Below are 26,741 nucleotides of genomic sequence, written 5' to 3' on the forward strand. Positions count from 1 at the left end.
TTTTTCACAGTTTAACAACATCTTTATTGCATTAATCACTGTATTTTATTCGTAAGTGATTTAGAAACAAATCTAGTCTGTTACTCTGATTTAAGTATAGTGAAGGCACATTCATTTATACATTTTATAAAGCTTTTCCTGTAGACATAAACTGTAGAAGACTGACAGATTTATCTTCAACTTAGTTTGACCACATACAAAACTGTACATATCCACCATAATGTTATCTGGAATATAGTAAAGTGAACAGTTACAGCAGAACCATGAGGTTACAGTGCAGAAAAAAAGTGATTTGTTTAAGGGATCAGTCAAATCTATAAAATGTGACGTGTACAAAGTTTTAAATACAAAGAAAATAGCTTTTTCTATATATATATAAAATACAGAAAAGAGTGAATTTGCATTTCAGTTTCAAGAAACTGAAAATTTTAAACCGACCTTTTTTATGATTGTTTAATTCTCTCATTTTTATTAAGAATTCTATTAACACAACATTACTTTTCATAATTCCTGTGAAGTCCCTTAATCTTTTAAAATTATATCCGTTTACTTGACCTGTTCTATAATGGAAAGCAAATCAAAGGACTAAAGAGATGTTTTCTGCTACACAGGGAATAAAAGGGTTTAAAAAAAAAAAAAAAAAAAAAAAATCTAGTCTTTCAAGGTTAGATTCGTCCTTCTGAAACAGCCAAAGCCTTAGGCAGAATTGGAGGAACATCTTTGAAGCAGTAAAGTGTGACATGTATCACAAACACGGACAGGCTTAGGGTAGGAAGGCAGCGCAAGTTCATTGCTGGAACAAGTGTTACAGAAGATGTCACCGCAGTTCCTACAGTGATGCTGTAAGACAGTTAAAAATACAAGAAAGAAATCAGGTAACTAAGCCAGGTTACAGCAGGCCATACAACTGTGGCGAGTTCCACGAATCCCTTGGCATCAACCGCTATTTTGGTGCTTCCACTTCACCCACGTCCGGGGCGCTCTGCCACACAAGGCCTGTACTCTCAGCACGTTGCCACCACAGTGGTCTTAGCTGGGAGTCATGCATCCACCCACTGTATTTAGGAAACTAGGAAAACAAAACAACCCCCTCCCCAAAAATGCAGACACAAAAATAAAACCCAAATAAACCCCAAACTCATCTCCATTGGACTTCCAGTCCTTGTCATCCAGAAAGGGAAACCAGACAGGAAGCCAAGCTCAAAGTCTCTCATGAGGGTGTGGAACACCTACCTAGCTACAAGTTCTTCCCATCGGGCAACAAACAAAATCACCATGGAGAAGATTAAATGGATTTAAGTTACAGGTAACAGACTCATGCATTTGATGTTTTGAAAGTTAAATGTTCCCCTCTCACTTCACTTGAAAATGCAAGTGTTACTCAGCAGCAAGGCAGTTTTCAGAAGCTGTCACACAAAACTAATGGCAGCAAATTAGAGGCTTGCAAATAATTCTCTAGCAAACAGGGTTGTGATGCCATATGAGGAAGATCATACTCTCTCAGATAAGTATTTTGTTTTATTACTCTGAAACGCACAAAACTCAAGTGTTCATTATTATTTCCATTACCTTTCTTCTTGAGATGGAGAACTCTTTTTCACACTGCTTACAGCTGGTTGCTTCATCATCTTTTAGCCAGGTGTGACCCTAAAAGAGGAGTTTTCCCGTCATAAGTGCAGGAAAGATGGATTGGAGTTGTAAGTCACTTGGAAGGAAGGTTGCACACTTTAGTTGCTACAGTTGGAACTCCCCAGACCCAGATTTGAGAACATTTCATCAATGTTAAGTTACATGCAGCAACACTTATGCTAAAATCTGATCTTGCTTCATTTACATGTTCATAACGTGCTAGTATGCAGTACCTTTAGTGCTTTATTTACTTCCTTAATGTCTTCCATCTTCAGCTTGGATCTAGAAAAGGGAAGTTAATTCTCATTTTATGGATTTAAAAAAAGAATCAAAAAGGACAGTTTGGAGCACCCATACAGTATCACGGATCCAAAACCAAAAAGGGAAAGTAAGCTTTTCAGTCCTGTGATCAGCGCAAAACCAGTCCCACTGAAGTCAGGTACATTCACACATAAAGGTCACAGGACTGAACTCCAGTTCAGCCTCCTACCTTCCATATTTACCTACCATTTTCTAATATTCAGAACTTCATAGATGACTAGATGCCTTTAGTGACTGTAACCAATCAGTTTGAGAATCAAAGCTACACTTCCTCCCCCCACCAAATAATTCAAGAGTCCAGTTACTGGAACTTACTGGCTAAGGTGCAGCCCCATTTCTTGGAGAGCTTGTTCTTGTTCTTCACAGATTTTCTCTAATTGCCGTTTCTCATCTTGTAGTTTTCGTAGTTCCTATGAATCACACACACTAAGTATTCCAGCCAGAACATTAACACTGGGCATCTTCACCGCTGTCCTAGGGCTTCCTTTATTTTCTGAAGTTATGCTTATGTACCCTGGATCACAGACAAACCAACCCAACATCTTCTAGGACTAAACCCTCACACCCCACCATGGTAACAGGTAGATCACCATGGGTCAACTATTTAAACAATTCTACCAGAGGGGAATAGATTTCTACACCTCTGCAATCCATGTCTGACTAAATTAACATTTGTGGGGTAAACCAACATAATGCTGAGTGCTTCAAATGCCACTCTGCTACTATACGCAAATCACAGAGAAGTAGGATTGGAAGGGACCTCCAAAGGCCATCTAGTCCAACACCCGGTCTGAGGAAGGATCATCTCTGTCCCTACACAAATGCATAATCTAAACTCCACATAAGACTACCCTCAGCCCTGACAGACTCAACACCGTTGCCTGCAAGGGAACGACAGCAGCCAGTGTACCACTTATATAAGACCGTGCTTTCTGGTGTGTGCCTAGTGCCTCTGGCACTGGAGACAACTGCTCCCGAATGCACAGATGTGCGACTGCCCATCCTCAAGGAACAGTTTTTACAGAGAATCATTTTTAACCATGACTTTAAAAAGCACCTACACAGAGGCTGCAAAAAGCCCTTCATGCTGATGGGAGGACACTCATTTTAAAAACATTTCCCTCTGAAACCTGGTGTTCTAACAATAATGGACCTTTGGTTTGTAACATCCTATTTTCCAAGTTTTGTAACATACTGTTTTCCCCAGCTCCCATCCTTTGTATTTGTTTGTAGACAGTCAGGTTGTTAAAGTTGTTGTTGTTGTTTTTTTTTTTCTTGTAACCGCTTTCACAGAAGGAAGCAGCAAGTATGGGAAGAAAAAGCTTTACTTCACCGAGGCAGCAAGAGGTTGAACAGGACCTCTTCAGTCTGCATCCTACATACTTTCAAGTTTGAAGCACTTACCTTTTTCAACCCTTCCACTTGCTGCAGTTCTGTTTTTAGCAGAGCAGTGGTGTCCTTCTCTTGATGGAGCTCTTGTTGCAAGGTCTGCCTCTGCTCTTTTTCAGATTTCAGCTCCTTCTCCAGAGCAGAGCTGTTAAAAATAGCATTGGTTCTAACAGAGCCTGTTTTCTGTAGCAGACAATACTAGGGGCAGGGGGGAAAAGAAAGAGCCTTTGTGCAACCAACAGCAAGTTCAGAAACACTGTTCTAGAGGTGTGGTATGCCACTGCAGAGACCAAATGTGTTCTTGTGTCACTATAAAAAGGCGCACACGTGCTTGACTGCTTAGGGATGAGCAGTAGCGTGTCCCATTGCCCCCCACCAAAAAAACAAACACAAACCACACACACACACACAGGTGTCTATCAACACAGAGTACAACCACACACAACTCAGGCTAGGAAACCAGCACGTAAGAAACAGTAGCAGAAAGGGGCACAGATTATGTTTAGCTGCAAACCCTTCTAGTGAAATAAGAGGTTCTTTGATCACTGAATTAGACGTGAAGGAGGCTCATGCCTGAGGATTTTGTTCATAGGAAAAGCTGTGGCATGGTGGGGGAGAAGGCAAGACAGCATGCAGCCTGGGAGACTGAGGGGGTTATCAGGGGAAGAGGCATGACAGGAAAAGTAGGTTCCAGGCAGGAAACTGGGAATTAGTTACTGCTTTTGGACAAGAGTAAAAAGGAATCCAATCACGAATGAGTATGTGTGATTTGGGGGGGGTGGCGGAATTCACTTTCTAATCACCCAACACTAGTTACATTGGTTGCTGCCTTTAAAAAAAGTACATCATACATACAAACAAAACAAATTAAGGAGATTTGATAAGTGATGGAAGGCCACCCCCCAGTCATCCAACTGCAGGCCACAGTGAATAAAGTGGAGAGGGCAGTCCTTTTACAGATTAAAAGCAATTCTATTATCCCTGAAGACAAATCAGATTGTTACTGCAGGTCTGAAGGCACTAGGCTGGATCAGCAGCCCCTTCTAAATCTCATTTATTCCAGTCCAGCAGCATAAAGGAGGCAGCTGGTGCCTTAGCTGTAGCTGAGAATTTTTATGTTATGTTAAAGGACTTGTGTAAGATGGCATCCCAGAACCAGCTGGGTGCAATCCTGGCTACTAGGTTTCCTTGTAAAAAAAAAAAAAAAAAAAAATTTACCCACTGGCATGAGATAGAGCAGCTTGAAGTGAAAGCTCATTCACTAGGCTCTCAGTAAACGGAGAAACTAGTGCAAACGAAAGAAGGTGCTGTTCCTGTTGGCACCACATCCCTACAGACAAGGAACTGTTCCTGAGAAACTTTCCTGACCAATGATCTTAAGTTCTCAGGCTGCCAAAACAGACAGATCAGTAAAACAGAAATAATATCCAAGAATGAGGGGTAAGTGACCCATCCAGAGACCCCACTATGGCACCCAACAGCTGATGTGTTTCAAAGCATTTGCCAGATACCAGCATAAACACAGATCATATCATTAAGGCCAATAGACTTGGAAGATATAAAAATATTCTATACAGGTGAGATGATTTTTCAAGCAGACAGAACTCTCAAATCAACACACTACCCCGATGTACAGGACAGCCGAGTTCCTCTGTAAGTACCAAATAAAAAGAGTACCATTGACTATCCAGTTGGGTGATATGTTGCCGCCAAGCCTCAATTTTGCCAGCAAATTCTTGCTTCATCCTGTTACATTTTTCCTCTGCCACCTGCTGAGCCTTTTCTGCATGCTGTAGCCTAAAGCACAACAAAATACATAGTATATTTATTAGCAACAACACATGAGAATAACTGACCCCCTTTTCTAAGAAAAGAACACTTATTACACCCATTTTTGTATAATGAGACAATATAAAAAGGCACATAAATGGGGCATTAAAAAAGATAAGATTTCTGCAGGAGACAAAACCTCAGACAGATTTATGACAAAACAAATGTATTCTCTATACTTTCACACCTACACCTGCATGAATTGGATCTGTGTGTATAGTCAGGGAGGGAGACAAACACCACTGTTGGGTGAATGTGCACAGGGGAAGATGGGGATAGGAGAGGAGGGAAAAAAAGGGGAGAAATCCTAACCCTGCACGGGACATGGTAAAAAAAAAAACAAAACTGATGGGGGTACCCGAGGGCTGTTCCATGTTGCATGGGAAAAAACCTCACGGGTTGGAGCTCTGTAAGGTGGGGAAGACAGCTGTGTTGTAACAGTCATAAGGAGCTCCATTATGCTCAGTCCTGCCCAGAACAGAACACTCCTAATCTCTAGTGGTGCCTCCCAGTCTGCTCAGACAGGTGTTGCCAACACTGGAGCTCGGGCGGGAACACCTGACAACGGAAGTACGCAGACTAGACTGCAATAGTCTTGTCAACTGCTCTTCAAGTACAGTCACACCAGAGAGAAGCAACCATGTAAGTTTCCTATTTCTCAAGTGCCCTACTTCTATTACATGGTGGATAGATGGGACTGGACTTGATGGCCTGAGGCCACTTCCTGGCCATCTTTCTAAGTGCAGGAAGGCTGCTGTGTGGGGCGAGTACACACCTTTTGGGAAATAAAAGAAAGCAAGACACATGGTGCTAATTTGGATACTGGCCGATAGGAAACAGTCTCTCTCTCTCTAGCAAAGTTATCCAGTATTTGATACAATAAGTAAATGAATTCAACTGTCCTGTGACCCATGGAAGATCTGGTGAAAAGATGTTCAGCTTCTGTAATCTGAATGGGAGGGATTTTAGTTCCATTCCATGTGAAAAAGCTCAACAGTTTCTTATTTATGTAGTGCCCATTGAAGTCTTTTTAATATGCATGAATATTGAATACTCATATACTGTCTATGAGTACTGCAGGCTGAGAGTCTGTAACTATTACCTCTCCTCCATCTGCTTCATAGCAGAGAGCATCTCATGGGTTTTCCCTTCAAAAGACGATATAGTTTCTTTTTTCACCTGCAGTGAGCTCTCTGAGTTCTGAGGGGAAAAACAAACAAACACATGCAGATTATTTCTGGCAGAAGAAAAAACAAAAGGAAAAGGAAAAGCACACTCAAAGTAAGGTTTAAGGATAAGCTTAACTATTGTAGAAAACCACACAGATATTTTGAAGAGTTTAATTATTTTAGAAGGAAGCTACAAACAGGGTGCTCTCTTCTGGTGCACTGAACAGAGTAACAAACAGCGAGGGTCCGGGAACTCGCATGCCAGGAGTTCCAGGGATCAGGTTTCTAGAAGAGGACACAATGGTGGAGGATTAAGAGCATTTCTGCCAAATTCTCAATTGCTGCATTTCTAGCTGTTTTGAATCTTTTCCACAGGAAGAGTTTTAGTCTTCTCCCAATGAGTTTAAAATCAGATAAGGATGGTCCATCTACTTGATACGTGAAAACCAGCAATTAGATTGTTTCAGTTTGAGGCCACAGGAGTCCATCTGGCCTCACTTCCTAGACCTTACAGCCTGTAAGATCTGTTCCCCCACAGCACCATTCCCCCAGATAGTATCACACAGAGCTTCAGCAACAGTGCTGAACAGAGCCAAAAGTACCTCTCAGCAGTCTGCTTGTGGTTCCCTGTTGTCCAAGGGATAATTTTCAAAGGTTAACATGTTAGTCTTCTGTTCTAGTCACTAGACCACTCGTCAGGATTTCTGCGACCCTATTCTCCCCCATAAGATGAAAAATTCGATTGATTTTTCTACTGTAGTCCTTTAAGGGTATCAAACAGAATTCCACAGAGCACTCTAAAGGAAACTCAGACAATAATTTATATTTAAGCCTACTCAATCTAATGAAAATACAGGATAAGTGAAACTGTGGAAAGAAATGCTTAAGAGACAGGTGTAATGGAAGTACTACTACTAAGAGGATTACTGGACAGTAAAACCAGCCGTTACATGTTGATAGAAATGCAGATAAGCAACTAACAAAAAAGACTTATATATTTGTTCAAAGCATGCCTGTGTACAATTATTGAAAACATAGTTATTGTTGGTTCTTGACATCCATTTTTGATGCATTTACCTGGGATTTGTGAAACATCTGCAAATTAATGGCTTTAACTTCTTCCAGTTGTTGGCGAAGAGCAACCAAAGTGTCCTGTTTTTCATGCGTATCTTTTTCCAGAAGTTTCATGGCAATTTCCATTTCTGTTTTCATTCCAATCTGCAGCTCCAACTCCTTCTCTAGTTCCTTAGAAAGAGATTCCCTAGTTATTGCTATATAGGTATGCATCACTTAAGAAATATGTAATGGTACTAAACCTATCCAAAACTTATCTGTGTGTTATTTCAAAGGAATAATCTTAAACTGAGATGATAGGGATAATGAGACCAAGCTCAAAGAGGGCAATGTGAATAGGTTATAGAAGGTAACCTGAATACATTATATCCTAGCTCTCTGCATCATGCTGGTTTATTTTACTGGTAGTCCTCCTCTAGAATATAGGACTGAGTGCCTAATTTAACCTCTCATGCTAGCTACATTCTTTTTCTTCTTTTAAAGTTAAAAAATCCTGAGGATCTGAACAGCAGAAAGGGACTCTTAACCCAGCTAGCCTAATCAGGCTGGAAAAAAAAAAAAAAGGGTTGTTTTTGAGAGGTAATTGTTATTAAAAAAGAACAAAAAAAAAAGGTCACAACAAAGTGCAAAGACAGAGAACTGGTTTTGTGTAGGGAGAGCTTTTAAACCAAATGTCTTTAATGGTGTCTATATACCAGTCCTTGGTTGGATTACTATAGCAGACAGGAGGAGGACAACTCCATTCTTTACCATTCTGTGTGTTCTGGTGCCACCTAGACACTTTTACTGTCCAAAAGCTCTGGCTACTGAGGGCATTTATATACATGCTCTGGGAGCTGGGAAGGGGAGAAGGCAGGTGGGTTCAATTAGGAGTGGCTCTAATTAAAGTGCCCGGGGTGTCTCATATATTAGTCTCCCTGTGCTGAAAAATGGCAGCAGGGGTGCTTTACACTAAAGCTCGAACAAGCTTTAGTTAAAAGCACCCCTGCAGCCATTTTTCAGCATGGGGATGCTGATACACAATGCTGGAGTCTGCTGGACCACAATAATTACCATGCTGCAGCAGACGCAATTAAATCGAGTCTGCTCCAACATGCTGTAATTCCAGAGCATCAGAGCAGCTTCACTGCATATGTATAGGCACCCTGAGAGATTGTTACTTGCAGATCTATTTGTACCCAAGCTCAGTCACCAGAACTCTACAGGATCTTCTGCATTACATGTTTATAATGTTACACAAATAAAGAGAGAGGAAAACCCATGTTCTCCCATTGAATTCTACAATAAAAAGGAGTTACCCTCACCATCCTAATTCTTTTCTCTTCTTTCAACTGCTTCCAGACATCAGTGTACATTTCATCCAGACCTTGACGTGACTGTTTATAGGTATCCAATTCTACTTTTGTATCCTGTTTTGTTACCTCGATGAAAAATGAAAGGGGGAAAAAATAATACCTGTGAAGCCTGCTTGCGATTTGATTAAGACACACAACTTATTTCCATCCTTCCTTTTAAGTGAAATGCAATTTCCCACGAACAAATAGGATCTAGTTCACATTTAGCAAGGTGGCCAATATTAACAAGATAACGTCCAAGATGTCAGTATGCATATTTTAAGCAACATTGTGTTTTTAAATATACTTCTTTCTACATGCCATTTTTCTTTCTTTACCATTTTCTTGCCTTTCTTTCTGCCCCACCCCCTCCAATCTGCAGTCTGCAAAGAATGGACCTCATATTATGCATTATGGTACTATGCTTTTAAATATTTATCTAATAAAAACATTATTAAACGATGCAAAAAATAAATCAGTACTAATAAGAAGCATATGTTAGTGATCAAATTAAAAATATTAGAGTGTGGCTTGTCCTAAATACTGTCCATAAACTTTATCTGGATGACCAACCTCTACACTCTTTTCACTCCGTTCACGAATTAATTCATTTTGCTGTTTTAACTGCTGCTGTTCTTCCTGAAGTGAACTAATCCGGTCAGTTGCTGCTGCAAGCTGATTAAAAGAGAAAGGCTGGGTGTAGCGATTAAGCACAGACAAGAATGCATCATCCGGATGAGACTGAAACAAAAGTCTTAGCAACTCTTATAAAACATACTATATTAAGTACAATAAATTAGTCCTTATTACTCTTTAAAATACAGGTTAGCAGGTAGGTAATTCAGTGAGCTAGAACTCCATATTGTTGCATCAGTTCCAGCTCTGGATGTAGGTTACCCAAAAATTACCAAGTTGTGACTAGGTTAATGCATGTCACAGAGAACATGGATCAACACAACTGTCTTTGGGATGTTTGGGAATCAACTAAAAGGCACATCTGCCATCACGAACAAATACCCAATGCTTTTCCTTCCTGGAAACCGATGTAATTTCACTTATTTATTTTATCTTCTCCTTGGTCTTGTTTTCCCTCTTGGTTTTAGACGGAAACACAAAACTGGGCGGGGGAGAACTGCACCTCCTGCTGTGAGATGGAAGATCATAGAAAAGTAGGGCTGCAAGGGACCTCAATAGGCAATCTAGGATGGAGTAAGTGAGGTATTTAACAAGTTATTACCAGGCAAGTAATCTTTATATACATTTTGTAAAAGAGAATATCCTTTTGAGTCTGCACACGTCTTGGCTAGGAGAGTCTTCTATTAAACTGACATCTAGCAGCTACAGCTTCCTAGATCTAAATACCATGGTTTTATATGTCAGAAAACTTGTAAAGTGCTCTGACTCAAGTCATTCCTATTGAAGCCCATATTTCAAATGCATGAAACATATTATATGCAAGGCAAAGTCCTGGTTCATGAAATTCAAAGGCAGAATTTCCTTTCAGCTCAGAAGGACAATAATTCAACCTGCTCAAGTAACCGAAGAATACATTTGTAATAAAGAATGTATAGTTAGTCACAAACCTCTTCCTGGAGTTTTGAATTTGTCTTTTCTAAGCAGTCTATTTTGCTCTGAAGATCACCAACTGTGCAGCTGTAGCAAAAAGTTACATTTGCTTTAGGTAAAAAGAAAGCTATATTCAGCTTTTATCCACTCCCATAGTTGTATTTTGTATAAAAATCATCAGTCCACAGCAACTTCATGATTGAAAGGAAAAAATATAAAAACCCCTAGTTAATAATGCCAACTACTTTCACAAGAGGTAGCAGTGAGGGAGAGATGTCAGCTTGCCAAATTTGTCTGGCATGTAGGTAAAGGCAACAGGCTGCTACAACCAGTGCGTGGCCCCTAGTCGGAGCCAAGTGTTCTAAGTACTCTGCTGACGCTGAGCACATAGGTGCTCCTTTAAGTGAGGGGGGAGAGGCAGTATAAATAAGCTTCCATACATCAAGAACGAACCAGTGTTCCAGGTCCTTTATGTCAATGGAACTGGGTAAAAAGGATGAAATATAGCCTAGAATGATGCTCCAACTTTCTAGAGACTTCTTAAAAATCAAAGACACTCAAATCAAAGGGTGTCTTTCCTGCTGTTTCAAAATACTTAAGACCGTCTATGCCTCATATTAGTACAGCTCAATTTGCTTTTGTACTTTTCCCAGTTCAGAATGTATAAAAATGGCAACCCCTACAATAGGTCCTCAAAATCCAGGTCTGCCTGCTCATGTAAGACTACTACCATTAAAAACATTATTACATCATTTTCAGTACCTGACCACAGAGGCACAAGCTTATTTGTATATGGACAGTAGATAAATGGAACAGCTAGTGGAAGCCAAACACAGGCTAGACTGAAGTTGACAGAAGTATAACTGCATTATTTATTAAATCTGACAGAGCACCCAACTTCAGACACAGGAGTAGCCCCATTGTCCTCTCCCACAGTTTGCTGGGTCAAGGACTAAAGAGAAGTCGGTAAGTTTGATTCCCCAAGCTCTGTTTGCACCCCTACATGTATTCACTCATCTCACAGAGCAGTGGTTCTCAACCTCATTAGCCACACCACCTTGGTCAAGAATCATGACTACGGATGAGAGGAACAAGAGTAGGTTAATACTAAATTACTTTAAGTCTAAAATGGAGACCAGCTTTTCTCTTTATACAAAATACAGACTCTCTTTTTATCTTAAGTATTTGGCTAAGAGACATGAGGTTTGCTAGGAATACCTTAGCAGCTTTGTGGGGCAGGAAGAAGAGGGACCCCCCCCCCCCCCAAACCAAACAAACAACAAATCAAATCAACATTCATTGCCATCATAACCCCATTTTAAGGGTGGACTTGCATTCCCAATGACTTGTTTATGTACAGAACTCAAGTGACTGAATAAAAAACATGCAGGGAGTGGCTACCTAATACTGTATGCATGACTGCACTTGCTTAAACAATATTTAACAATTATGCCCTCAGACAAATCAGTCATATTAAGAAAAAGCACAAGTGAAATACAAGGCAGCTGGGCCATCCAGTTACAAAACAAACTAGCAGTAGATTCCTTCTGTATTTTGTCCAAGTAAAAAAATAGTTGACAAACAGCCAAATAATTACAAATAAAGAGACAAAAAGCAAAAGCCAGGCAAAAAAACCAAACTGGAACAGACATTTTAATAGGGGAAATGAATATGCCCCAAAATGGTACACACACAAACATGCAGAGCCTGTTTGAAAAGAAGCCCACTATGGTCACTCACTCATTCACTTGGTGCAGTGAAAATTCATTTTTCAGAGGTATGCTGCGAGAGGATGACTAATGCCTCTCTGGACTTATGTTCAAGAATCTACCAAGAATTTTCTTCCTACAAGATGTGCATTTTCAAGAAAACTCTTCATTTATCAAATGATTTTACGGGCAAATTCTACAGAGTTTCAATAAGGACAAAGAAAAAACAAACAAACATGTAAGTGTGTGTTCCTGCACTGAAACCGAGAACTCCTACCTTAGACGTCGATTAAGTTCTTCCACATAATGCTTTTGGTCAAGCACAGCAGTAATGCCTCCATCCCTAAAATAAAGTGAAATTATTTAAGGCAATGCCATTCATTACAAACTACTAGTTTGCACCAGATACCTATTGGCCAGCCCAGGCTGAGAACCTCGTATCAGAGGTTGCAACAAGTTCCCTTCCCACATTTTTCAACTGAATGAGTGTCCCATTAGAATACAAGGACCTCTCTGTACCAGACATCAAAGTTACATAGTTAGCAAACTTAAAATAAATGGTTATGGATAAAAGACAAGCTTGAAGGAAAAAAGCAGCAGCAGTACTGTGTGCCAAAACAGGGTAAATAGGGAAAAAAAAAAAAAAAAAAAGGGAGAAATAGAAGACTGGAGACATGGGAACAGCAGGGGTACCAATAAGACACGTATCAAGTATAGGGGTTGAGTGCCAAACAAGCACACACAAAAAAACTGAAGATGCTCTAATATCAGCAGCCCTAATTTTGCCTAAATAAATGTCCTGTAACAGGAGATTTCAAAAATAACCTGGCATAGCTCAAATACGGTCATTTGAGCTCTCTGTCCAGTTTTGATTCTGGGTGTAATGAATAATGCTTTGAATTCAAGTTGCAAAGGGAAAATGAAGTACATTTCAGTCTAATTTTAGAATAATGGGTTTTTTTTGTGTTTTTTGCACACAGTTTGATAATCAAAAGAAGTAAACAGAAAAACAAATGCAGGACTTGTCCCAGGAATGAAGTGACAGCAGGCATTAAGAAAGGACACTGTCAACTTGAATGTTAGTCTGTTTCAGAAAGTAAAATGTAAAGTGACTTAAAAACAGACTAGCATAGCTAACTACATCTCTCTAAAACATAGCATTAAGTTCACCCTGCACATTTTCATGCTCTTACAATTAAGGTCTTTTTCATACAAGGGACAGAGAAACATTTTACCAGAACAGAAGAACTTAAGATGATTTCAAATACAAGTAGTAAAACAAACTACTTTTTTTCCTCCTTCCTCCTGCCACTTTCAGCTATAGTATGCATGGTGTTGCTTGTACTGCAAGTAGAAGGTAAACATTCTCTGACAAATGGACTTTTCTCTTTAAATCCAGTATGGCCTTGCATGTCTCCATGTATGACGGACAATTCAGTGGTACTCTGGAGTGGCTTACATGGTGCCAAGGCAAAACCACATGCCCTAATCAATTAGTTCGGCACAGTGTATCCCCATAAACTCATATCCTGATAACTGATAGCAATGACTTCAGTTGAGGACAAACTCTGACCCTCCATGTGGCAACCACTGTACTACCACTGAACTGCTTTGATGATGATTCCAATATCTGGAAGTTAACAAATTTTGCTCAGTTTCTCTGTCAAGACCTATTTAGGATGCTGTGTTTTTCCTGAAACAATTAAAGGATTCTCCCAACATGGATATGCTGTAATGGCTAACATTTGACGGTTTAAGGTTCTTACGTTTTTGGGGTTAAAACCCCCCCAAAAACACAACAACAAAAAACTAACACACAGTTAAGAACCAACAGAATATCATACATACTGTTTGAGATCATCATTGTTCTGTGTGTCTTTAAGGTATAACGAAAAATCAATCACTCCAACCTGATAAAAACCAAAACAACGAACCACGGTGTTATTAGGCAAATTAGTTGAAAAATTTTGAGCAACAGTAGATATCATCTTCCTGGTTTCATTTACTTGCTTCTCTATTTTATATTCTGAGTAAAACTTAAGCTTCGTAATGCCTTCCCAAGCAAACCATAAAATGAAGATGCTCCTGTATCTTTTGTTTCTTTAAATAATCAACATCACAATGAAACCTAACCACGTGGTCTGCTTTTTGTTCAGTTTAGATTTGTCTACAGCATTCAAGTTGCTAGCACAGACTTTTGACTGATTCCCATGAATTATCATGGAAAACGTAGTAAGTGTTAACGCTGCTAGTGTCAAGTGGGACAAGACTGCATCAAAAAAACCCCAACAATATCTTACATGGACTTATTGCAATTAGTGAATACATATGTTTTCTGGACCACCATTGAAAAAAAAAAAAAAAAAAAAGGTACATTATTTCTGTTCCATCACTTCAGTCCTTTTCAATGAACATTTGATACCATGCTTGTTTGTGCAGGTTAGACAAACACTTGGTTGGGATGATTTCAGTTGGGGTGATCCTGCCTTGCAGTGTTAGGACTAGATGACCTCAAGAAGTTCCTTCCATTTATTTTTTTCATGATTCAGTAATGATCATTTTCATCATGTATTCTGTGTTTTGTTCTCTGCAACCTAGTTCATTTTTAGTGAACAGTCTTGATTTCTCCCCTACCATGCAGGTCTTGCATGTATCAGTAGCTTCAACTCAGCAACATTTAGACGTGTACTTAACTGTGTTGGCATCTGTATGACATACAGACTTTCTCTGTAGCTACAGAGAAATAGGACTCGGAGCAGTGGCCTCAAACTGCAGCAGAGGAAATTTAAGTTGGAGATTAGGAGGGACTGTCTGACAGTGTGGTCGTCTGACAGTGTGGTCCAACATTGGAACAGGCTCCCTAGAAGTTGTGGAATCTCCATCACTGGAAATTTTCAAGAGATTAGACAGGGACTCTGCTGGGATGGTTTAGTCAGGGATCCTGCCTTGAACAGGAGCTGGACTGCATGACCTCATGAGATCCCTTCCAATCCTACTTTCCTATGATCCTATTACTAGCTTTATATGTTAAAGCTCAGTGTTACCTGGGAATCCAGATCTTCTCCTTTCAGGCAAAGGTTTGCATCAATAACATTCAGTCCCACCAACAGACCTACAATCACTGCTCCTTCTTCCTCCATCATCAATGCATCAGGTTCATAAAATTCACTAGAACAAAAAATCTTATCAGTAGCAATCATCATATATCTTGCTTTAAAACACCAGCTACAATAGCAAGAGTTCCATCTACTTAAAATTATTACATGAAGTGATACTGTTCCTTTCACCTAGAGTTAGATTATGAATTGATCCTTTTGCCTTTGCTGATTTATGCAACAAGAGCAGATCTGAAAAACGGAGAAAAAGGAAATGCAAAGCTCATAAGAAAGGGCTTTTACTAAACACATACCTAATTTGAAAAATTAATTGCCCTTATGGCTAAAATATTTAAAAATAAAAGTCATTAGATTTGTAACCTTGGGCATGCTCAGTAAACGAGGTTATGGTAATTGTAAGTATTAACAGTCAAGGATTCCCAAAATGAGTGCGTACATGAGTGCTTTTGCCTTGCACATATTCTTGGGATGTCCAGCAAGTGACAAAAATATGCCTAATGTATTGATAAGCATTTTGTTTCTGTTCATTGGGAGTAAATGAGCACTGAACAGTACTATGGAGTTTAATTTTAATTCATCAATTGCTTTTATGTCCTTAAATTACAAGGAGGTTCTCGAAAAACTAAAATTCACATTTCATTTGCCATATGGAAGCAGTGTGTAAGCAAAATATGAACTGGATATTTACCTTAATAGATGCTTATGATCCAAGAGCACTTTCAGGTAATCTGCCAGTTTCTTTTGCATTAGTGCAAGATAAAGCCAAGCCCTTCCCCTTCCTACTGCAGTCCTACACAGAAACATGTAAACCAGTATCAACAGTTGCAGTAAACCAGGATTTAAACCGTTAATTCATGAATTCAGCATTGTACATTTTTAAGGGAACCTGTATTTAAGTCGAAGTTAAGAACGTATTATGCAAACACGAAAAATCACAGAAAGTAGAAGCCATGTCATCACAGGTATGGAATTACTTTAATAAGTCATATGGTTCAAATGAAGGGAAAAAATATCAGAACAAGTTTGCCCCAGGACATATTTAAATTTGTATTAATCTAACAGACGCATTCCATTTGTAACTGATTACAGTGAATGTTTAACACAATGTTTCCATGCAACATTTGCAAAAAAAATCATTGCAACATCCCGTTTGCATATAGGAACCAGGAAAGGAAACCAGTATTTTTTTTTTTTTTTTTAAATCAGATGCACACAAAAAATGGTTAAAGGAAATTAAAAGTGGTTTGACTTTGAATACTCTAAGGTTATTTGTAAGCACAAGTAAGGGATTTTTCCAAGCATGATTTTTACTGTTAACATTCTGTTAGAATTGAGAACTATTTGCATTTCCAAAATACTGGAAGATGGATATACATGCTGTTCTCTCTTATGGAATACGTCCTTCCAGCCAAGGCAAAGAGGAACATGGTGAGACTACACTATCTGTGTAAGATTACTGCACCTGTCAGCTGCCAACTCACTTCAACTCAGGCAGGTTTTTAACACTAGTTGCTATGTCCGAGGCTTCTGGACAAAGTTTCTCCACCAGCTCCAAGGGACCAAAAAATGATTTGTTTTGACCAATAAAGCTCTTCTTAACTAAAAGGAAAAAAAGACACAGTTATGCTAAGAAACAGCAACGAGTTGCAAAAATCCTCTTTCAATTCTGTAATCACAAACAAGAAACTTCTAAAATGTACTATATTTCCACCTAAAGGATCCTAGTACGCACATGGAAACAACACATCAGCATTTACTGCCTAATCAGACTCAGAAATAGACGAGTACTTGGGTACATTCACGTATGCAATTTATTTGAGCCTTTTCCAGTACTTGTGCCCATTACCGATTATCATTTTACATTAAAGTTAAGTCTACATTATTTAGCCTAAGCCACAAAGAAACACATCACTGGGTTTCTCACCTCCTGGCCTCAATACTTCAGCCAACATCCACTGAAGGAGAAACTAGGGTGCTCACCTTTCAGCCCATGCTTGAGACAGTGCTCCATCACCACAAAGAACTGCTGCAAGGGAGGGAAGTCAGAGTCCAGAGTCCTACCCAGGCTGAGGGCTGCCTGGATCAAGACTTTAATACTGAGCTTCATCATATTCATCAGGTTGGCCCGTTCTTCCATCGCGTGGTATTTCAAAGCTAAAATGTTTTAGGAAAGGGGGAGGGGGAGGAAAAAAAAAACGCACACACTGTTGAAATCTTCCTGGCTCGTTTCCTTGGAACATTATGAAGGCCAAAGCACGGGTGTCTCAACCTGCCACGGCTTAGAGGCGTGCAACACTGGCTTTTAAAACGTGAGCTCTCAACCAAGACCCAACAAGCTTAAAAATTCACATAAAACAAACTGCGGGCTCAACGCCGTTTCGCTATAACGCTCATTTTAAAAATCAATACCCAATCTCACTTCATGCTCAGTGAGTTTCATTACAATGTTTGCTGTCACCATCTCTGGTCATTCAAAACCATTGCGGTTGCCATCCCGGGTCATCAAATATTTTGGTTTCACTTAACACTCGTTTTTTTCTTTCCCCCAGGAACCAAGTAAAAGCACTAAGTGGGGGTTGCCTGTACTCCAGCCAGCAGCTCTTACCCCTTCAGCTCTCCTGCAAAACAGGAAGTCTTCATTTCCAAGGAGAAATTTTATGAATTTTCATTTCCACCCAGAAATTTTTACAGTCTTTGCACTCTCCTATGCCCACAAAAGGACAAGTGTGCCCGAAAGCTTGTGAATCAAGACTTTGTTGTTGCAGCAAATACCGAGCGGGTCCAATAAAAGATATCTTCTCTACCATGAGTCCCGATTCTGTTTATGGGAAGGGACCAAGGCCCCCCCCACCATTTTTTTTTTAACTCAAGGCTGCACACATTGGAGTTAAGGCACCAGATTTGTTAAATAAGCTGCAGGGCAAGGACCAGGGGAGTCCAGGCGGACCCCCACCCCACCAGGGCAGGCCGGTCCCCGCAGAGCAGGTCCAGGAGAGGAGCCAGGCCAGGGCAATGGCTGTAACCACTGCTCCCTGTTGCAGCCACCTACCCCTCCCGCCCTCTACACGGCAGGGGGCGCCCTAGTGGCCCCAGAACGAAGCCCCGCCCCCGCCCCATAGCCACTGACCTCGCTACCTCATCCACGTTACCACAGGAACAGCTCCCACCTCCTCCCTCCAAACGGAGGCGGGCGATTGGACGCGGCTAGCCTCCCCCTCGCCAGGCCAATCGGCGTGCGAGAACCAAAACAACCCCCGCCCCGTCTCGCAATCCCGGACGGAGGCAGGGGTGGGCCGTCCCTCGCTTCTATTGGACTTTTCAGCCTGCCTGTTTCTCTTTCCATCCAATGAGGAGCGAGGGGGGGGGAGGGACGACTTGAGAGCAACGAGAGTTCTAAAGGGCTCTCGCGAGAGCGCGGCCGGGTGAAACCGGCAGACGCCATTTCGCAAGCGGCTCATGACGCTGGCAGAGGGACCGTAGGCGTCCGCAGTCTGAGGGGAGCCAGACTCGACTCTCGCAGCAAACCGCAGAAGCGAGAGACCCTCGAGGGCGCACGCGCCGTGCTGTGGTGTGGGCCCGAGCCCTGTCTGCTCCGCAGCACGGGAACAGCCTGCCCCCCATGTCGGTGCCACAAGCCGCATGCCCCTGCCATGTTACAGACACGGCGCAACTCGACACCGAGCCTAGCTTGGGCATGCATGCAAAGTCCTTCTCGTCACGCCATAATGTCCCACCAGCTACAAAGTTAGCGCTTGAAAATGTGCTGGGCTTTATAGCTGGTTTCCGTCCAGCCTTCATTGGAAGGTGGGGGAGGGCCCCAAAGCAGGACACCTCGGATGGACCACATGCAGCCAAGGGATCTGTTCGAGACAAAAATTGACTTGGGTTCGCCCCTTCTATGCTGTGGAAGTGCAGCTTCTGTGGGATGCTAAGCTTTGCCACCCCACCGACAACGCACACGCATGGACTGCCTCTGGGATACCCAGCTGAACAGGGAGGGCAGCTGTTCTCAAGTAGCAAGCTTAAAGGAGTAGGATTAAGCCTGATAATAGCATAAAAATGTGTGCATTTTCTGCCTTTCAAAAATCACACTGAATGGGAGGGTGTTAGTAATGCAAAAAACAGCTAAACAACAACAAAAGCAGGCAAAAAACAAAGAACCAACAACAAAAGCACCCCAGAACAAAAAGCCAACAACAACTGGATGTGTAGCTGAAGAATATACAACCTTGTTTAGACATTAAAATATATATCGGGTCAGGCAGAAGGTAGTCTTGGATTTAAGTTTTTTATTGAATGAAAAATCCAGGTCTTTGCATCTCTACTTCTAGGGTATGGCTGTATGCAAAACTGCATTCATTTTACCACATTTTAAACTGATTTAGTGAAGTCAGGGCAACTTTTATGCATTCCTATTCAAACAGATTTAAACCAGACCATTTAAAAAATGTGCCTTGGTAACAGGATGCGGGTGTGTTTAAAAGAAGGTTACACTTGGAAAGTTCAGTTGCTGCTAACTGAATACCCCAGTTTATAATTTAGTAAAATTTGGGCATTTTTTCAGGTGGTCAGCAAACAGCATACACTTGACAAAAGGGAATACCCCTGCTCAGTTTCAAGACTTTGCTCCAAAGCAATGGGATTGTAAATATTAAACTGGTCTCATTAAAGATGGATTATTTTTCTTAAATTCAAGGAAATTGAAGAAGGAAGGAAACTGAGCCAAATAACTAGTATGAGATTTTTAAGCTGAAGTAGCTGAGTTGAGCCAGTTTATAAGCAAGTAAAAGGAGGGTTTTATTATGGGAAGTACTAGATGCTACTACTCTTCCTGTAATATTTATGTAGTACTAGTTTGGAAAACATTGTAACAGTTCAAAGTACCAAAACAAGCATGTCAGTGCCTGGAGGGGCTTGCTATCTAGGGGGAGACAAAATGCTATGAACGCATTGTAGTCAGGTTTCACAGAATATTTAAATATATACCAAATGTTTCACTTTTACTTGGCGAAGTTTTTATTGTGCCTAAAAAAAGTTTTCAAATTTGAGCTGTTTGAATTATACTGCATTAAACACCCCATCCTCTTCTTTAGTTTAGAAGAGCTGAGCTGACTTTATTTTAATCTTTTTAAGAGTACCTTTGGCTTCACAATTTCAGACCAAAAAGAATTTGAAAGTCATGAAGGACTAAGAAAGGACATCTTTGGATGAAAAGTATGCTCCTTTACAACAATGTCATTATGTTGTTGTAGAGGAGCAAACAATAAAGCACTTCAAAATTAACAGTTGTGCAATTATAAATGTATGTTCATGGAGAACTTTGAAAAATTGTTCTTTTAACACTTTTACTGGCCCCAGATATACATGGCATGATAATATTTGACAGCACTGCTCTCTGCACCTTAATGGAATTGATAAACGATTAAAATTAAAGCAAGTTAACGGGTCAGGGACTTGCCACAAAACACCTGATGAGCTTAACTGTTCACATATGTGCACTTACCCTGCAGTAAGCAAAAGCGCATGCAGAGGAGCTGCTACCACAGGGCAAGTACAAGGTACAAACACACTTAGCTGTTCTGATAAGAGTTACCACCTACAGAAACACAGTAAAGCAGCTAATGAGTTCGTCCATTGCTTTTACTGGTGCAGCTGTGAATTCCCATTTGCCATTAAATGCAAGAGACTAAAGTGAAAACTAGTGTAAGCTACTGTATCTCCCCTATGCCAAGGCCACTAACCACTAGACTGAAAATCTGGCAGACAAAAAATAAAAATAGTTATTACAAAAAAATCTTTTTTGTACTTTGTTTGTAGGCATGTTCTGCATATAAAAAAAAAAAAAAAAAGAGGTGGTGTCAAGTTACTGGCCCAAGTAATGACAATGGAGTCTACCTCACATAATCATCCAAGTAAGCAATTTTATATGATTACAGAATACATAATCTATCAAGGAAATAACAAAAACAGTAAACACATATTCGGATATAAAAATGTACAGAATTTAAAAGGAACTTAAGTGAGAGTTTTATTACTAAGAAGCTCATAATAGCAAAAAAAAAACAAAACAAAAAGAACTGGAGGGCAAGATTTATCTTGGACATTTTAAAAGTTTCTAGCTAGTCACAGGCAAATATTCTTCTGGTGTGGATTTGTTAAGATGATACACTTGGCGCTGAGTTTTTGGGCACACTCTAATAATGAGAAGTACCCCTTGAATTTTAATGTCACTGCACTAATCATGGCATATTCTATTTGAATAACTACTCAACACTTAAAATGCATGCATCTAACTTAGATAATCTAGTTTTGAATTTGTTTTATTAAGAAAACTTTGTGCCTCTTAAGAGAAGTTCTGTGGATCTCCAGGGGGCTTAAGCGAGGTGCATTACCACCGCTATAAAAGATGCGGAGGCTGAGATACAGGAAGTAAGGGATATCAAGTTTAAAATGACTAATTCCCCCCCCAGGTAAAAATCTGATTATTGCTGGAAGATTAGGGAAAGCCTTACCCTCTTAAATTTTCTTTAATGGGCTTTTGTACAGTTATTTTAATAGTTTTCATTCTTTTTGCTGGATAGTCTGTTTTGTTTGCCTAGATCACTGACACAAAGAGGAGGGTTTTTTTGGGTTTGTTTTTGTTTTGTTTGTTTGTTTAAAGCTCCTTGTCCCAGAAAACAAAATCTTTTTTTCTCTGTTGTTGCACAGTGCTTAGCAAAGTAAATCTGGGTTCATAATTGGCACTTACAGGTAATACACATGATAAACAGCAAAAAATGAGTAAGCTTTACAGAGTACCTAGGTCTATTAATCTAATTATTTTCAGTAGAGACATCAATGTGATCACTCTTATAAGAAATTTTTCCAAAGTCATAAATCATTCAAGAACAGAATAGACCTTGCTGGATTTAGGAGAGCATGCCATCTGCCTGGGTGAAGAGAACACCTTCTGTATATTGATCTTCATCCTTCCCACAGGGTTAGAGGAGCTCAGCCATTGTTGCAGCTCCACCTTCTCCCCCTCCTCTAGGAGAATGGTTCTTAAATTGATACTGCAGCAACTGAAGGGTGATTCACATGACCACAGTACAGCTGCCTTAGCACAAAACTGTGTTGGTACAAAGTCCAATACAGAGGTATACTAACTAGGTCTAAGTGGAACACTTCCTGAACTGGAAGCAGTACAGCTTCCTCAGCATGGCACTGCTCCAGGAATAATTAGTTGCTTAGCAAAATACTCCTGCAAAACTAGGTTGTATTTGGAGAACATGGTAGGACTTGGTTGGGCCCATCCATAGCACCTCTGCAAGCCACTGGCAGGCATTATAAGACCACTGGTTGAGAACCACTCTTACAGATTCCTAGAAAGGTGCTTCAGGTGGCATGGCAAAAGGTTGGATGTGGTGCAAGGAACATGAAAGGGTCAGATGGCACAGGCAGCCACATTATCCCACCTGGCCATAGTTCTCAGTAACACAGCATGAAGTTCCACCCCATACACTGTTTGGGGACTTTTTTTTTTTTTTTTTTTGGCAGGGAGAGGTAAGGAGTGGGTAAGAGTAAAAAGGGACAAGCGCAAGCCGCTATTGGGAAGTACAAGTATTGCAGCTCTGCCAGTCACATGGTCAGAGACTGAAGAAGTCTATTGAAGGCAATACCTAGATGTCCTTGTTACCTGCCCTCCCTTCCCAGGATCCACAGGGGTACTGGCCAGGAACTGCAGTATTTCCCACTGGGCTGGTGTGGGGCTCAGGGAAGAATTTTTTTCCCCCCATTACTTACTCCCTGGGCACATTTACACGTGCAGTTAATTTGACAGAATAACCTCTGGCACAGTTTGCACCAGAGTTTATTGTTCTCAGAGACTGCATTTGAACACACCTGGACTGCAGCACATTGAGTCAGGGCAGAACATGGCTCAGCATCCTGCAGAAGGGCCAGCTGGGGTACAGGGGTGCTCCACTGTAGGGCTAACTGGCAAGTAGCCCCTGGACTGAAGCACTCTCGTGTCCCAGCCAGCCCAGTCACCATCTGCACTTGTTGTGGTGCATTAAATAATGCTGCCATAGGATAGTGCTGGTGTTGAAAAAGTACTATCCTGGGGCGTTGTTTATTAGTTTACTGCAGCCTAATACAGCCACACATGTAGGGCATTTATACACATGCTTTTTTGTCCTGCAATGCGCCAGAGAACCACCACTTCAGAGCAGACTCAATTAATTGAGTCTGATCCGCACACAAACTGATGTGAACTGTGCTGTGCCACGTGCAGCTGTATAAGTGGCAAAATGTGCGTTAGCGTGCAGAAAATTTCTGCATGGACTTTTGAACTAAAGCACCTTGTGTTTTAGTTCAAAAGCGCACTGTTGCCATTTTTTCAGCGCTGATGCGCATTTCACCACTTACTGCACTTGCTAGCAACTGCAAGCATCACAGCACCAGGTGCTTTTCAAAGTGCCCAGCACTGCATCATTTGCATGTGTAAGAGTGCCCACAGATACTGAGATAACTGTGGAGCCAATTAGCTTTCCTTCTCCCGAGTTCCCCTTTTGACACCAAAACACTATAGGTTTGTTTATCAACTACCAGTAGCCAGTCAGGTATTGAATTTCAGCGTGTACATCTTCCATGGGTACATGCTGACAGTTTTCCGAGTTTTCTGTGGAAATGTCAAAGCACTGATTGGAATCTACAAAATACCTTAGTTGCAAAATTCCCAGATCCTCCTGAACCTTGTGGAAGTGATATAGAATAGGTAATTGAGCTAATTAAGAATATTTTGATCAAAACCACAACTTTTTCAGTTAATTCCAGCTGTTTGGTCATCCTACCATGTTTTCTCTTCTGTTTTTTTCTTCCTCTTTCCCCTTCTCTCCCCTACCAGTCCTTTTGTTTACATACAAAATATTTTCACTGAGCTCTGTTAACAATCTGCTCTCCTATGCCTTTTAATAGCTACAGTAGAACAGGACATATAGTGGAATGGTAACCTCAGGATCTGATAACTTGATGGACAGCTCCTGTATAGAGGAAGGGGTCAAATCTTTTAAACACACAGACCCCTTATGTGCCATCTTTTTGTGCAGTAACTGGCATTTATTTAGATTTCCTTTAGCAGGGATGCAGCATTTAATTCATACTGCTGGAGAATGCAGTTCTGATTTTTGGGCAGTGTTTCTAGAACACAAGAAGTCCTTGAGTTGCTTTATGCAGTAATATTTTGCACATGGACAGAGAAATCCTGATCCTACTTAAGTCAATGAAAGCAAACCCAAAAATGAACAGACCTCAAAGACAGGATTTTAGTGAAAGGCTAAAAAAAACTGAAGCCCCTCTAGCAACATTCATAAGTGTTGCTAGTTTAATTTCCTTTAAGAGTTAGTATCTTGTGATTTAACAATGACTTTCTGATGCATAAGTCATATGACCAAAAACACTGCACAGTTTCTCTCCTTAACCCAGGTACAAGGAAGGACACCAGTGCCCTACACAGTCATGCTACATCCGATCTGAACTTTTCTGGGTAAGTTGCAAATAAAACCCCAATTCCCCCAAATTAAAAGCCATCCTCCTGACAAATATCAAAAGTTTATGCTTTCCCTGGCCACAGGAAGTTTACATGGATTTATTTTTGGGTTGTATACTTGTCTTTGCAAATCTCAATACAGCATTGTATTTCTTTTTAGTCTGTGCAAAGCAAGAATAAAGCCTCTTTGCCACTCAGACATGCCACCTGGGGGATTTAGCCAACTTATTTGTACGCAGTATAAGCAATTTTATTGAATAAACATAACCATACTTGTTTTTGCTGTGCTGTCATTGCTGACTTGTTTGGATACGAGTCCTACCAAAGCTGCAGACTTCAGAGCGTTGCCATAGCTCACTGATAAGTTTTCTGAAGCTTTCTTAGCCAGTGAAAAGATGGGAGCAGACCACCCTGCTTCTGCACCAGTTTTCTCTTTCTCCTCGCTTTTCAGCTCGGTCACATTAGGAATCTGGTTTCTGTCAACGATCTCAAAATCTTCTTTCTGTTCCCTGGCAGATGCATTGCAACTCTCCCCTTCAGCCATCTTTAAGATGTCATATGACACTAGTCATGAGCAATCGAGTTAAGCAGCAACTCCACCCTGCCCTGCCCTCCCTTCCAATTTTGATGAGAGGTGTGTGAAGGATTACAGGGATATACTGAGCTGCAGTAGGGTGCAAAACAGCCACCTTCTTAAGGAAAAGTTCAAGATACTGAAACCTTTCCGTGATTGTAAATCCTTTCCATTTTGCCCTGAATGTTTCAAGTTACACATTTAACTAGGCATGTGTTTGTTTGTATTTTTTGGAGAGAAATTATTTATTGATTAGTGAGAATCAATTAGAAACCTAGTAGGCCTTTAAAAGCTAAAACAGGGTCCCTAAAGTAGAATAACACATTTTCTCTCTCTTGCAAGTATATAAAACACAAGCCATGGTCCTGCTGTGTTCAGCTTGTATTAAACATAGTTAGTTTACTGGTTTGTAAGTTGGCTGTTTTTGCTAAAGAGATTTAGGATTACTCTCATGAAAAGGGCAGTGACAGAGGACAGCAATTTGGGCATCCTATTACCAATAACCTTCCTAGTAAAACAAGCAGCTTCAGCTTGAAATCCCTCAGCTTTTAGTTGCTTAGAGTATTTAACTTTCTTTTCTCAAATGTTTTTATTTAGTTACACACAGAAATGCTAAAATCATAAGGAAAGTAATAATTCTTTCAAGTAGGCTTATACAGGGTGTACTTAGTATTGAATGTGGCCAGTTCAGCAGTAGAGAAAAGGAAGCAAGTCATCACATCCTGTTATGCAGAAGAGTCCTGTTCCCCTAGTTAAGTTGGAAAATCTGGAGCCAAATAGGTGGTGTTGGTGAGCAATGCTCGAGCTCTTCTTCACATGCAAGTTCAGTAGATACAGATGCAAACAGATCTGTCCTGCAAGAGGTACAGTCTGGTTCAAAGTCTTGAGTCTCTGTCATTTTGTATAGAAAATACATTTAAGTAGGACTGATTCTGCCTGACAGGCACAGTCAAAATAAACATCTAAGGCTAACTTACTTTTCATAGAACAGACAGTTTCCAAGTGCTGATGAAAGATAAGAGAACCTGTGAGGCTGAAACCTCATTCACCCAGGGTTGATCCAGAGTACAGGCTTTAACTGCTTAGCCAGAATGCAGCCATATGTTTTGCACTCCATCTAGTGGAGTTAAATGGTATTTAACCTGAAATGTCCTTTATAAAGGAAAGGAGGGACAGACATTGTGTAATAGTTAATTATGTCAAGCACTTGACCTTATGGGTTGTGCTATACTGAAGTCAGCTGGGTGGGTGCAGGAGTATGGGGGATCAGGACCCTACTGGACTAAAGAGGTGAAATGAGGGAATTTCACTTGATCTTTATTTAAAAACAAAAACCCGTTTCTATTTTTAGGTGTGAAAGCAGAACAGACGGAACTAATAGAGCAAGGAGACACCTTTTCCGTCTCTTGAAATGCTCTTCTGAGCAACTACTGTGCATCAGACTCATTAACGTTATATTATGTCACATGTTAGAATGGAAAAATGTTAAGTGGAATTAAGATGT

The 26,741-nt window shown here is 40.5% G+C and overlaps 1 protein-coding gene across 4 annotated transcripts; it reads right to left on the reverse strand.

Annotated features, from left to right (window-relative positions):
- RUFY1 (RUN and FYVE domain containing 1) lies at nucleotides 1-25,207 on the reverse strand. 4 transcript variants are annotated; one of them, XM_090064941.1, is made up of 18 exons: nucleotides 24,937-25,207; nucleotides 17,118-17,291; nucleotides 16,619-16,736; nucleotides 15,826-15,927; nucleotides 15,066-15,189; nucleotides 13,870-13,931; nucleotides 12,299-12,364; nucleotides 10,330-10,399; nucleotides 9,320-9,421; nucleotides 8,717-8,833; nucleotides 7,416-7,583; nucleotides 6,272-6,369; nucleotides 5,017-5,136; nucleotides 3,355-3,484; nucleotides 2,266-2,360; nucleotides 1,863-1,911; nucleotides 1,570-1,647; nucleotides 1-840 (listed from the first exon to the last, which is right to left on the reverse strand). In XM_090064941.1, exons 1-18 carry the CDS (start codon nucleotides 25,205-25,207, stop codon nucleotides 697-699), a joined length of 2,088 nt encoding a protein of 695 aa, XP_089921067.1. In that variant the 3' UTR covers nucleotides 1-696. The 4 variants fall into 4 exon arrangements, with proteins under 4 accessions (XP_089921067.1, XP_089921070.1, XP_089921069.1 ...); XM_090064944.1 differs by lacking the exon at nucleotides 24,937-25,207 and adding an exon at nucleotides 22,036-22,156; XM_090064943.1 differs by lacking the exon at nucleotides 24,937-25,207 and adding an exon at nucleotides 18,265-18,386.
- Between the last annotated feature and the right edge of the window lie 1,534 nt (nucleotides 25,208-26,741).

The sequence above is a fragment of the Crocodylus siamensis genome, chromosome 10 (genome assembly GCF_052110815.1).
Source record: "Crocodylus siamensis isolate JL-2025a chromosome 10, ASM5211081v1, whole genome shotgun sequence".
NCBI classification, from domain to species: domain Eukaryota; kingdom Metazoa; phylum Chordata; order Crocodylia; family Crocodylidae; genus Crocodylus; species Crocodylus siamensis.